The sequence below is a fragment of the Capricornis sumatraensis genome, chromosome 9, assembly GCF_032405125.1.
Source record: "Capricornis sumatraensis isolate serow.1 chromosome 9, serow.2, whole genome shotgun sequence".
Taxonomy (NCBI): Eukaryota; Metazoa; Chordata; class Mammalia; order Artiodactyla; family Bovidae; genus Capricornis; species Capricornis sumatraensis.
This window is the reverse complement of record NC_091077.1, coordinates 64655648-64667810: the sequence shown is the minus strand read 5'-3', so window position 1 is coordinate 64667810 and position 12163 is coordinate 64655648. Positions and strand designations below refer to the sequence as shown.

Below are 12163 nucleotides of genomic sequence, written 5' to 3'. Positions count from 1 at the left end.
CCTGGCAATCTTGATTCCAGCTTGTGCTTCTTCCGGCCCAGCGTTTCTCATGATGTACTCTGCATAGAAGTTACATAACCAGGGTGACAATATACAGCCTTGATGTACTCCCATTTCCTATTTGGAACCAGTCTGTTGTTCCATGTCCAGTTCTAACTGTTGCTTCCTGACCTGCATATAGGTTTCTCAAGAGGCAGGTCAGGTGGTCTGGTATTCCCATCTCTTTCAGAATTTTCCACAGTTGATTGTGATCCACACAGTCAAAGGCTTTGGCATAGTCAATAAAGCAGAAATAGAGTTTTTCTGAAACTCTCTTGCTTTTTCCATGATCCAGCAGATGTTGGCAATTTGATCTCTGGTTCCTTTGCCTTTTCTAAAACCAGCTTAAACATCTGGAAGTTCACAGTTCACGTACTGCTGAAGCCTGGCTTGGAGAATTTTGAGCATTACTTTACTAGCATGTGAGATGAGTGCAATTGTGTGGTAGTTTGAGCATTCTTTGGCATTGCCTTTCTTTGGGATTGGAATGAAAACTGACCTTTTCCAGGCGTGTGGCCACTGCTGAGTTTTCCTAATTTGCCTGCATATTGAGTGTAGCACTTTCACAGCATCATCTTTCAGGGTTTGAAATAGCTCAACTGGAATTCTGTCACCTCCACTAGCTTTGTTCGTAGTGATGCTTTCTAAGGCCTGCTTGACTTCACATTCCAGGATGTCTGGTTCTAGGTCAGTGATCACACCATCATGATTATCTGGGTTGTGAAGCTCTTTTTTGTACAGTTCTTCCGTGTATTCTTGCCATCTCTTCTTAATATCTTCTGTTTGTGTTAGGTCCATACCATTTCTGTCCTTTTTTGAGCCTATCTTTGCATGAAATATTCCCTTGGTATTTCTAATTTTCTTGAAGAGATCTCTAGTCTTTCCCATTCTGTTGTTTGCCTCTGTTTCTTTGCACTGATTGCTGAGGAAGGCTCTCTTATCTCTCCTTCCTGTTCTTTGGAACTCTGCATTCAGATGGTTATATCTTTCCTTTTCTCCTTTGCTTTTTGCTTCTCTTCTTTTCACAGCTATTTGTAAGGCCTCCCCAGACAGCCATTTTGCTTTTTTGCATTTCTTTTCCATGGTGATGGTCTTGATCCCTGTCTCCTGTACAATGTCATGAACCTCAGTCCATAGTTCATCAGGCACTCTATCTATCAGGTCTAGTCCCTTAATCTATTTCTCACTTCCACTGTATAATCATAAGGGATTTGATTTAGGTCATACTGAATGGTCTGGTGGTTTTCCCTACTTTCTTCAATTTGAGTCTGAATTTGACAATAAAGAGTTCATGATCTGAGCCACAGTTAGCTCCCAGTCTTGTTTTTGCTGACTGTATAGAGCTTCTCCATCTTTGGCTGCAAAGAATATAATCAATCTGATTTCGATGTTGACCATCTGGTGATGTCCATGTCTAGAATCTTCTCTTGTGTTGTTGGAAGAGGGTGTTTGCTATGACCAGTGTGTTCTCTTGGCAAAGCTCTATTAGCCTTTGCCCTGCTTCGTTCCATATTCCAAGGCCAGATTTGCCTGTTACTCCAGGTGTTTTTTGACTTCCTACTTTTGCATTCCAGTCCCCTATAATGAAAAGGACATCCTTTTTGGGTGTTAGTTCTAAAAGGTCTTGTAGGTCTTCATAGAACCATTCAACTTCAGCTTCTTCAGTGTTACTGGTTGGGGCATAGACTTGGATTACTGTGATATTGAATGGTTTGCCTTGGAAACCAACAGAGATCGTTCTGTCATTTTAGAGATTGCATCCAAGTACTGCATTTCGGACATTTTTGTTGACCATGATGGCTACTCCATTTCTTCTAAGGGATTCCTGCCCACAGTAGTAGATATAATGGTCATCTGAGTTCAATTCACCCATTCTAGTCCATTTTAGTTCGCTGATTCCTAAAATGTCGACGTTCACTCTTGCCATCTCCTGTTTGATCACTTCCAATTTGCTTTGATTCATGGACCTAACATTCTGGTTGGTTTAAGAATGAAATTAGATATTTTTTGATCAATGCTTGCCCCATGGCAAGTATTCAACAAAGGCTAGCTCTTATTTTTATTGTTACTAAGAGTATTATTAATATTACCACCATTTTCCAAGTGTTTATGAAACATTTTGCACATATTACTTTATCTTCATTCAGAGGAACCCCTGAGATATGTTGGTTAGGGAGAGATTAGAATCTTCACTTTCTTTTTTTTTAATATTTATTTTATTTATTTGGCTATGTCAGGTCTTAGTTGCAGCATGTGGGGTCTAGTTCCCCATCTAGGAATCAAACCTTGGCCCCTGCATTGGGAGCATGGAGTCCCAGCCACTGAACCATCAGGGAAGTCCCAATCTTCACTTTGTTGGCAGAGACCCAGACTCTGGATAGCAAAGTGATTTGCTCATGACTTAGGCCTTACAAGTGTCCGAGGCAGGTCTGAAATCCAGAGCTGGTTTCGTCACTTCATATACCAAGTGGCCTCTCAAATGGAGGACCACGCTGCTGTCCTTGGCTCTGGGAGGTGACACAGAAATGTGTAAAGTCATGTGTTCTCCATGCATTCAGCTGCCACCCTCTATTCTAGCTGGGCCTTCCCCTGGCCACACTCTTAATTCCTCTGTACAAGTCACTAGGCCTGTTTCTTAGTTTCCTCTTCAAAGGACTGAAGCATTTAGCATATTGTCTGGGACATAAATGTTCGTCGTATGGTGTGTGTTATTTAAGTGACGGTGATGGTGAAGATAATGATGATCACCTCTGTTGCTACTACTGTGCTGTGTTCAGTGGGCACGAAGTATGGACAATAAGATTTAACATGGGCATGATAAGTTGTGACCTCACAGCAGGGGATCCTTTCAGCAGAAATAAGAGTCTTGTTGCTGTCATTTATACATGCCTTTCTCAGTTTCCAAAAAAATAATCAGCAGCAGCAAAGTTTTGTGACCTGAGGGCCTCGTACATTGCCACACCGTTTCACAGGAGGCTGCTTATGCGATATTCCCAGAAACCCAGTGAGTAGCAAAAGCAGAGCTTATTTTGCTGATTGTACAGGTAGAATTATTGAGACTCCGAGTGATGGCACCTGTGTTCAGGATTCACAGCAAGTCAGGAGAGGCCTGGCGAGCTGAAGGCTCTTTACTGTCTAGTTATAGAAGCCAGGACTTACACACCCTGAGATAAATTAAAGTGTGGGAAAGAAGATGTCCCTGAACTACCCTTCCGTGATGGCAGAGCACGGGGGTACGTCAGGAGACTAGATTAGCCCCAAATCATTTATGAGGGCAGTCTGGACTCTTAGAGGAATAAGCTTCTCAGAAACACATGCTTTGGCCACATCTGGAAACTGCCATCCTATCCATCAGTACTGAGCCTCTGAGCCCCCATTCCCTCCCACCCCCACGCTGGGGTGACAGGAGTCAGGCCAAGGGAGACTTGGAGTCTTCCTGAGTTCCTGCCTTTGGGACCTCCTATCACTATCCTGGCACCTGCTGACTCTCTCCATGAAAGATGGGGATTTAACCTTGGATTTCTGGTCATTTGTATTGGGTGCCAGTTCAGTGTCTGCCATCCATGAGATGCTGAAGCATACTTGTTCTTTCCTGCTGGTGCCAGGAGAGTGCTTGTTAGCGTTTTTACTACTTGAGCCATTAGCTCTGATGACTGACTCCTGCATCTCCAGCCCTGGGGGTGGGGGCAGTGGAGATACCCTGGCCCAGGGCTTCTACAGCCTCTCTTTGGCTGCTTTGAGGTGGGTATGTTCTCTTGGCTTCTCCTCCTGAATGCCCACTGGGTGTGGGAAGCCAGAACCTGTGGACCAGGATCCTGGGTATTCCAGTGGGGCAAGCAAGTCTGAGGACCCCTCTGAGCTTCCACTTTCCCACCTGATCAATGGGAAGAAGAATCCTGGCTCTAGGTATCTCAGGCAGTTGCCCTGAGCTTCAGAGAAACTTATATATTATCCTTTGAAAAATTTCTTTTTGAGCCTTGTCACAAGCCAGAAAGGGAGGCAGTGTTATGAGGATTATACTCATTTAAGAGATGAGGAAATTAATGCCAGAAAAGTTGAGCAATTAATCCAGGATCCTCCAGATAGTGCTTGGTGGAGGCATGGTAAGAGCCCTGCTCTTGTCCTCCTAACGTACTAATAGCCAAGCACAACGGCCCGAAGTCCTCCTTGTACCCTGACTGTAGACTCTTGCTGGTATCCTTTAGATCCTCACCCAGGCCCTCCAAAACCCAAATCACTCTTTGTTCAAAGTCATCCTTGCTTTAAGGCATGCATGCTCATCCATCTCAGTTTGCTTGGGATCGATCGTCTACATCTCTTGTTCTGGGATAATTGGTAATAGCTCTCCCTTTCATTCCCCAGTGTCCCAGGATGGATGATAAATTATATGGTTATCCTAGTTAAAGCCCCAGTCACATGCCTGCAGATAGTCTGGTAATGTCCACAGTCCTCAGTCGTAGCATTCTTTTCTGACCATCCAGAGCATCAACAACCTGGCTATGTATGTGATTTAGCTTCGAATCCACAACTTTATGGCTATTATTTCTTAGGAGCATATCTTTCCTTCAACACTGGGTCTTCAGTTTGAGTTGCAGGACTGTGTCTTATACCCTTATTCCCCTCCCCCTCCCCCGACCTCATCTAGCGAAGTGCCCTGTTAATCTTCACTTTGATGTGTGTGATCATTGGCTGACAAACTGCAAACACAAATGCTAAGAGGGCTGATCATTGTTTAGGGCAGGTGTTCTTCAACTTCAATTCTTCAACTTCTTAGCTGGGCTTCTGGAAGTGTCTGTGGTTCCCCCTGACTCATGGTCATGCAGAAATATATGTGTGCATTTTTCTGGGGAAAAGGTACAAAGCTTTTTTTGTCTTGTCATATCCTCAAAGGGCCAATGACCTAAATGCTAAAAGCCTGACTTGGGGAATTCACTCTTTTCTGCCAGCCAGAAGCCAACTTATAGGTACCCTGATGCTTCCTCTTTCCTGGAGCGTTGAGGAGTTCCAGGACTGTGGGATCATTAATATTCTGAGTGGCTCCTTGGATGTCAGGCAGGGTGAGGAGATGGGGGCAGGCAGGCGGCTGAGTTATCTTCACCCTGCTCCTGGGGAAACTGTAGCGGGGTGAGGGGGAGCCGAGGCCCTTGGATATTACCCAAGGCCACGTGCTGTAGCTGGCTGGGCCTGAACTCATTCTCATCTGCTGGGCTGGGCCTTTGAGGCTTCAGAGCAGAGCAGTTAAGGGTACAGTGAGGTAGCAAGGAGATGTGGGGTGGAATCCCACTTTTACCACTAACTAGCTGTATAATCTGGGGGAATTCTTGAACATCTCGGTAGCTCAGTGTCTATATTTATAAAGCACAGTTAATAAAACTAGCTACCTCATAGGGTTATATTATAGGGGATTCAGTGAGATCAGTCATGTAAAATATGTTCAGAACCTTGTGCATAGTGAGCCCTGGACATGTCATCGCTGGTATGACTCTCAGTTTTAGAATAATGTGCTTATTTCTCCTGGTCTAACTCACAGACTTCCCAGCTTGACCACAAGCTGACCCTCAGGTCCCTCCCCACTTGTGACCTGAAGGTCAGAGGTCAGGGTAGAAGTGATTTGAGATCCCAAGTTGGGGTCCAAGGACTGACTGGCATTGGGATTTACCCAGTCTACTGTGGGCACACAGATTCTCCCTAGTGGCATGGCTATTTAAAGAGATGGGTCTAGAGGGTGAAATGGGTAGACAGCAGCCATGACTGTGTGTGGGAGGCCCTGAGGTTCAGTACGTACAAGCAAAAGTCCCTGGGGCCACAGGACAGGCTAGGGGCATGAGGAGGAGCCCCAGCTGGGGGTCTGTTACAGTCTCTGCTGCTAAGCTCCTGTGTGATCCCAGGGGAGTTCCTGCCCACTCTGGGTCAGCTGCTTCATCTCTAATGTAAGGAAAAGTGGGAGCTGTCATTTCTCAGGTCTCTTTCTGCCATACATTTTTGTGATTTGAAGTGATAAACAAAGATTTGATTCAGTTTGAACAGCTGATCTTCAGATCAGAATGTTGATTATATTTTGTTTTCGTTTTTGCGGCTAGTTCTCCCCACCCTACCTTTAGCCACATAGAGACTAAGGAGAGTTTCTTGAGGACAGGCCTTGCCTTCTCTAATTGTCCCCAGAGCTTGGTCCTAGGCCAGAGCATACAGTAGGCTCTCAGGAACAAGCTGACTGGCACACACATGTCTTGACTCAAGACAGTATAGAGCAATGGTTCTCATCTTTTCTGGCACCAGGGACCGGTTTTGTGGAAGACAGTTTTTCCATGCCCAGGGTAGTGGCCGCTGCCATGGTTTCAGAATGATTCAAATGCATTACATTTATTTTGTACTTATTTCTGTTGTTATTAATATTACACTGGCTCCACCTCAGATCACCAGGCATTAGATCCTAGAGTTTGGGGACCCCTGGTATAGAGGAGATCATTATTATTTTGATGAAAGCAACTGCCTCCTCTCAACCCCACTGGAGGCAGAAACAGAAGACTGAGCGTGTTACAACCAGAAAGACGTGGGTTAGAGCATAAGGGAAATTAATTAGATGCTTGGAATTCGTAAGCCAGGTGAGAACTGAGAGTGGTCTCTCTGACTGCCTCAGTGTCATGGGTGAGGAAAGGGAAGGGTGTGCGAGATCTGAATGAGTATTTCAAGGTCACCCAGAGACTCAAGGGCCTGGCTGGTCCTAGACCCCAGGTCTCCTGAGTCAGAGTCCTTTCTGCCACTCACATTGTCTCCAGGCTTCATCACTGCCATGGTGATGTCATGTATCGTTCCAGGGACATCCTTAAGATGAGAGAGGCAAGGGAGCTGGAATGGTTGGGAAGCTGAGAGCAAGTCCTGGGACCTTCTGAAACCAGCTTCACATTGCAAACAGAAGCTGTCTCGACTGTGGAGCCTGGAAGAGCATTTTAAATAAGCCAGAAGGCAGGCACCACACCTTTGGCAATCATTCTGAAGCTGCTGGGTTGCTGGCTCTTGCTGCCTAGCAATTCGGGGCCACCCTGCACAGTGACGGGGGGTGGGGCATTCCAAACGACAGAAGTCTGTGTTCTCCTCCACGTGCAGGCGCTTCACCCGAGCTAAAGAACAGCTGATGATATTCCCATCTTGTGTGTTTCTCCAGGTTGTAAATTGCTAGAGCTGTGCATGTGTGGCTGGAAAACAGGTGGAAACAGTTGTACGTTTTGCTCTGCATTTCTTCCTCATTCAGAAATGTTCCTTTCCCCTCTTGGATGGAGAGAGCAGGTCCTGAGAGTTATTTGCACCAAAACATCTGGCTGTTGCCAGCTTGCCACTGTGTCTGATACTTGGACATTCCTCTGAAGTGAGCCCTGTTCTCTGTGCCCAGTCCCCTTTGGAAATACGGTCTCTCTCAGGAGGCATCAGAGGCATCATATAGTGTGGTATGTGTCAGGACTTGGAGAACTAGTCTGTGCTTGAGGTGCTTCTAGAAACTTCTAGAGATTTCTAGGAGTTCAGAGAATGATAAAGCTGGGCAAGTCCCCAGAACCTTCTAAACAAGGAGTGTCAAACACATGGCTCATGAGTATCTGTCTCATCCTGCTTCCACAGCAGACATATCACTGAGTGCTTATATTCCTCCCTGTTGAATCTGGATTCAGCCTCAGAATCCTCTGCAGAGTCAGTTGATTGGAAGATCCTGACCATTTTATATCCCTGTACTTTGCCCGTTCTCAAGTGCAAACGAAATTGATGAGTGCAATGCTGAGAAGCAAGAAAATAGAATCAGAAATGTCGAGAAACATTTTCAGGGTCCCATCCTGACATGCACAGAGAGCAAAGATAATGAAGAAATCTAGAAAATCAGGGCAACAGAGCAGAGTCTCTGAGAGCCTGCAAAAATGGTTCAGTTTCATCCTTGTGTATCTCGAGTCCCCTTTCAAATACAGCATCACTGACTTCTCCTTCTTAGCATAATCCCTAAGCAGAAAATAGAGCTCTTGTGCTATCAGGAATGACTAGTCCATACTATTAAGTTTTTTCATTTTGTTTTTCAAATTTCTACACGACCTTTCCTATGTCAGAGCCACAGACATGATGCGGCGGTGGTCCAAACTTCAGGTGTGCTCCACCTTTTTTTTTTTCAGTAGCTACATCCCACCTGACCCTGATGCTTAAATCCCCTGCGAGGCTCCCATAGGGTGGGGCCACCATCGTTGCCAGCCTCACCTGCTGCAGAGCTCTCTGGATGTCGATGCCCTGGCCCCAGGGCACAGCTGGGTTAGCCAGGCAGTCCCCAGCATTCCCCCGGCGGGAGATATCGATTCTCTGCCTCCTCAGGCTCTGGAAAGCCTCAGCCATTACCTTCACCCCATCGTAGGTGAGCGCAGAGGTGTACTGGTGGGAGGAACAGAGACAGTTGGGTGTCAGAGAGAGAGCTGGCAGGTAGGCAGGTGGGAGCTGTATCTGGGAAGGAGCTTCCTGGTGATGAGAATGCCTACAGTGAGCCAGGGATAGGGGGTATGGTGGGGACGGGGAGCAGCTGTAAGCCAGGGAGCACCTGCTGCTCCATCTCCCTAGCCAATGTTGCCCTCCTGAACTCCTGAGTTCAGTATTACTGCTGGTTGTGAGGTTCAAAGAGAATTCTAGAGTTTGCTATCCAATCCACTTTAAAATGTTGGTTCATTTGGGGGAAAAGGCATAGATTGAATACAAAACATCTAAATTAAATACAACACATCTGTATCTGTCTGATACAGTCCATGAAAACAACTTGGTTTTCTCTCTGTCACCAACTGGGAGCCAAGAAGAACAGTTTACTCCACCATCCCTGGTGACGGGAAAAGAAAGAAAAAGAATAATCTGAGAAGGGTAAGCTCTTAATTATTTCTGCATGCAGCTCACTCAAGTGGCAACTTTATATTCCACAAAATTTCCTCTTGTGCTTCTTCATGTTAAGCCTCAATTTTATCTCCCTCTTATCTAAGAAGGCACTAAAATGTTGAAACAAAAGCAAGATAACAATCCAGAACAACATTTCCCAGCACTGGCAATCATATCTATCCTCATTAATTTGTCTCTGATATCTAGCATGTTCTCTGGTACATCCTAAGTTCACAGTGCAGTCTGGTAGAATAAATGTATAGGTATTTTTCCAGCTTTTAACTTTTTCCCTTTTGCTTTTGGGGCTTCCCTGGTAGCACAGTGGTAAACAATCTACCTGCCAAGCAGGAGACATGGGTTCAATCCCTGGGTTGGGAAGATCCACTGGAGAAGGAAATGGCAACCCACTCAAATATTCTTGGCTAGGAAATCCCATGGTCAGAAGGAGTCTGGTGAGCTATAGACCATGGGGTTGCAAAGAACTGGGCATGAGTTAGCCACTGCGTGTGCATCTGCACAGACACACAAACACTTCCTTTTTAAAGTAAAGACATTACACTTGGTTATCTTTATAACCATTTCCAATCTTTTGGAAACTGGGTGGAATAGTCACATGTTAATAATAGCTGTGAAAAGAAGAGAAGCGAAAAGGAAAGGAGGAAAGGAAAGATAAACCCATTTGAATGCAGAGTTCCAAAGAATAGCAAGGAGAGATAAGAAAGCCTTCCTCAGTGATCAGTGCAAAGAAATAGAGGAAACCAATAGAATGGGAAAGACTCGATATCTCTTCAAGAAAATTAGAGATACCAAGGGAACATTTCATGCAAAGATGGGCTCAATAAAGGGCAGAAATGGTCTGGACCTAACAGAAGCAGAAGATATTAAGAAGAGGTGGCAAGAATACACAGAAGAACTGTACAAAAAAGATCTTCACAACCCAGTTAATTACTATGATGTAATCACTCACCTAGAGCCAGACATCCTGGAATGTGAAGTCAAGTGGGATTGAGAAAGCATCACTACAAACAAAGCTAGTGGAGGTGATGGAATCCCAGTTGAGCTGTTTCAAACCCTGAAAGATGATGCTGTGAAAGTGCTGCACTCAATATGCCAGCACATTTGGAAAACTCAGCAGTGGCCACAGGCCTGGAAAAGGTCAGTTTTCATTCCAATCCCAAAGAAAGGAAATGTCCGAGAATGCTCAAACTACCACACAATTGCACGCATTTCACATGCTAGTAAAGTAATGCTCAAAATTCTCCAAGCCAGGCTTCAGCAGTATGTGAACTGTGAACTTCCAGATGTTCAAGCTGGTTTTAGAAAAGGCAAAGAAACCAGAGATCAAATTGCCAACATCCACTGGATCATCAAAAAAGCAAGAGAGTTCCAGAAAAACATCTATTTCTTCTTTATTGACTATGCCAAAGCCTTTGACTGTGTAGATCACAATAAACTGTGGAAAATTCTGAGAGAGATAGGAACACCAGACCACTTGATCTGCCTCTTGAGAAATCTGTATGCAGGTCAGGAAGCAGCAGTTAGAACTGGACATGGAACAACAGACTGGTTCCAGATAGGAAAAGGAGTATGTCAAGGCTGCATATTGTCACCCTGCTTATTTAACTTCTGTGCAGAGTACGTCATGAGAAACGCTGGGCTGGAGAAAGCCCAAGCTGGAATCAAGATTGCCGGGAGAAATATCAATAACCTCAGATATGCAGATGACACCAGCCTAATGGAGAAAGTGAAGAGGAACTAAAAAGCCTCTTCATGAAAGTAAAAGAAGAGAGTGAAAAAGGTGGCTTAAAGCTCAACGTTCAGAAAATGAAGATCATGGCATCTGGTCCCATCACCTCATGGGAAATAGATGGGGAAACAGTGGAAACAGTGGCTGACTTTATTTTGGGGGGCTCCAAAATCACTGCAGATGGTGACTGCAGCCATGAAATTAAAAGACGCTTACTCCTTGGAAGGAAAGTTATGACCAACCTAGATAGCATATTCAAAAGCAGAGACATTACTTTGCCAGCAAAGTTTCATCTAGTCAAGGCTATGGTTTTTCCAGTAGTCATGTATGGATGTGAGAGTTGAACTATAAAGAAAGCTGAGTGCAGAAGAATTGATGCTTTTGAACTGTGGTATTGGAGAAGACTTGAGAGTCCCTTGGACTGCAAGGAGATCCAATCAGGCCATCCTAAAGGAGATCAGCGCTAGGATTTCTTAGGAAGGAATGATGCTAAAGCTGAAACTCCAATACTTTGGCCACCTGATGCGAAGGGCTGACTCATTTGAAAAGACTCCAATGCTGGGAAAGATTGAGGGCAAGAGGAGAAGGGGACGACAGAGGATGAGGTGGTTGGATGGGTGGATGACTCAATGGACATGAGTTTGGGTAAGCTCTGGGAGTTGGTGATGGACAGGAAGGCCTGGCATGCTGCAGCTCATGGGGTCACAAAGAGTTGGACACGACTGAGCAACTGAACTGAATGAATGAAACTTCTCTGCAGTTTACTCATTGATTGAAATCACATTTGTGATTTTGTTTGCTTAAGCTCATGTTGAAGTGCCTTTATTTCAAATTCCTGAATCAGTTTGAGCAAAACTGGAACGATAGTGTCCTGGTTCAGTGGCCTGACATTTACAAAATGCAACTGACCAAGGGCAAGAGAAAGTTGGCAAGGATCCACAGTTGGCCTGGATAAACAGATTTAGACTCAGAATCCTTCTCAACATAGTGTTCCTCATAGCCACTGCCAAGCTGTTAGATTTGATGTGGGAAAGAAAAATTATCCTCTATTCTTATTCTGGAGTTAAAGTGAATGTCGTTCAGTTGTGTCTGAGTCTTTGTGACCCCACGGACTATACAGTCCATGGAATTTTCTAGGCCAGAATACTGGAGTGGGTAGCCCTTCCCTTCTCCAGGAGATCTTCCCAACCCAGGGATCAAATTCAGGTCTCCTGCATTGCAGGAGGACTCTTTACCAGCTGAGCCACAAGGGAAGCCCAAGAATACTGGCGTGGGTAGCCTGTCCCTTCTCCAGTGGATCTTCCCAACCCAGGAATCGAACTGGCATCTCCTGCATTGCAGGCAGATTCTTTACCAACTTAGCTATCAGGGAAGCCCATCTTTATTCTAAATAAAATAGATTTTAGCCGCAGAGTTTAAAGCTGCCTTGCAGAGAATGAGAGGCTGGTAGTTTGCATGATAATTGGGAGTTGACTCTCTGAGGCAGAAATGTAC

At 45.1% G+C, this 12163-nt stretch overlaps 1 protein-coding gene across 6 annotated transcripts in view; it reads right to left on the bottom strand.

Moving 5' to 3' along the window:
- GRIA1 (glutamate ionotropic receptor AMPA type subunit 1) overlaps positions 1–12163 on the bottom strand; it is a 349422-nt gene that overhangs the window by 112303 nt on the left and 224956 nt on the right. For 5 of the 6 annotated variants that reach the window (XM_068981166.1, XM_068981165.1, XM_068981168.1 and 2 more), the window contains one exon: positions 8269–8436. The exons of the other annotated variant lie outside the window; for it this stretch is intronic. In XM_068981166.1, coding sequence (XP_068837267.1) covers positions 8269–8436 — 168 coding nt within the window. The remainder of the gene's footprint in view (positions 1–8268; positions 8437–12163) is intronic. 6 annotated transcript variants of the gene reach the window in all.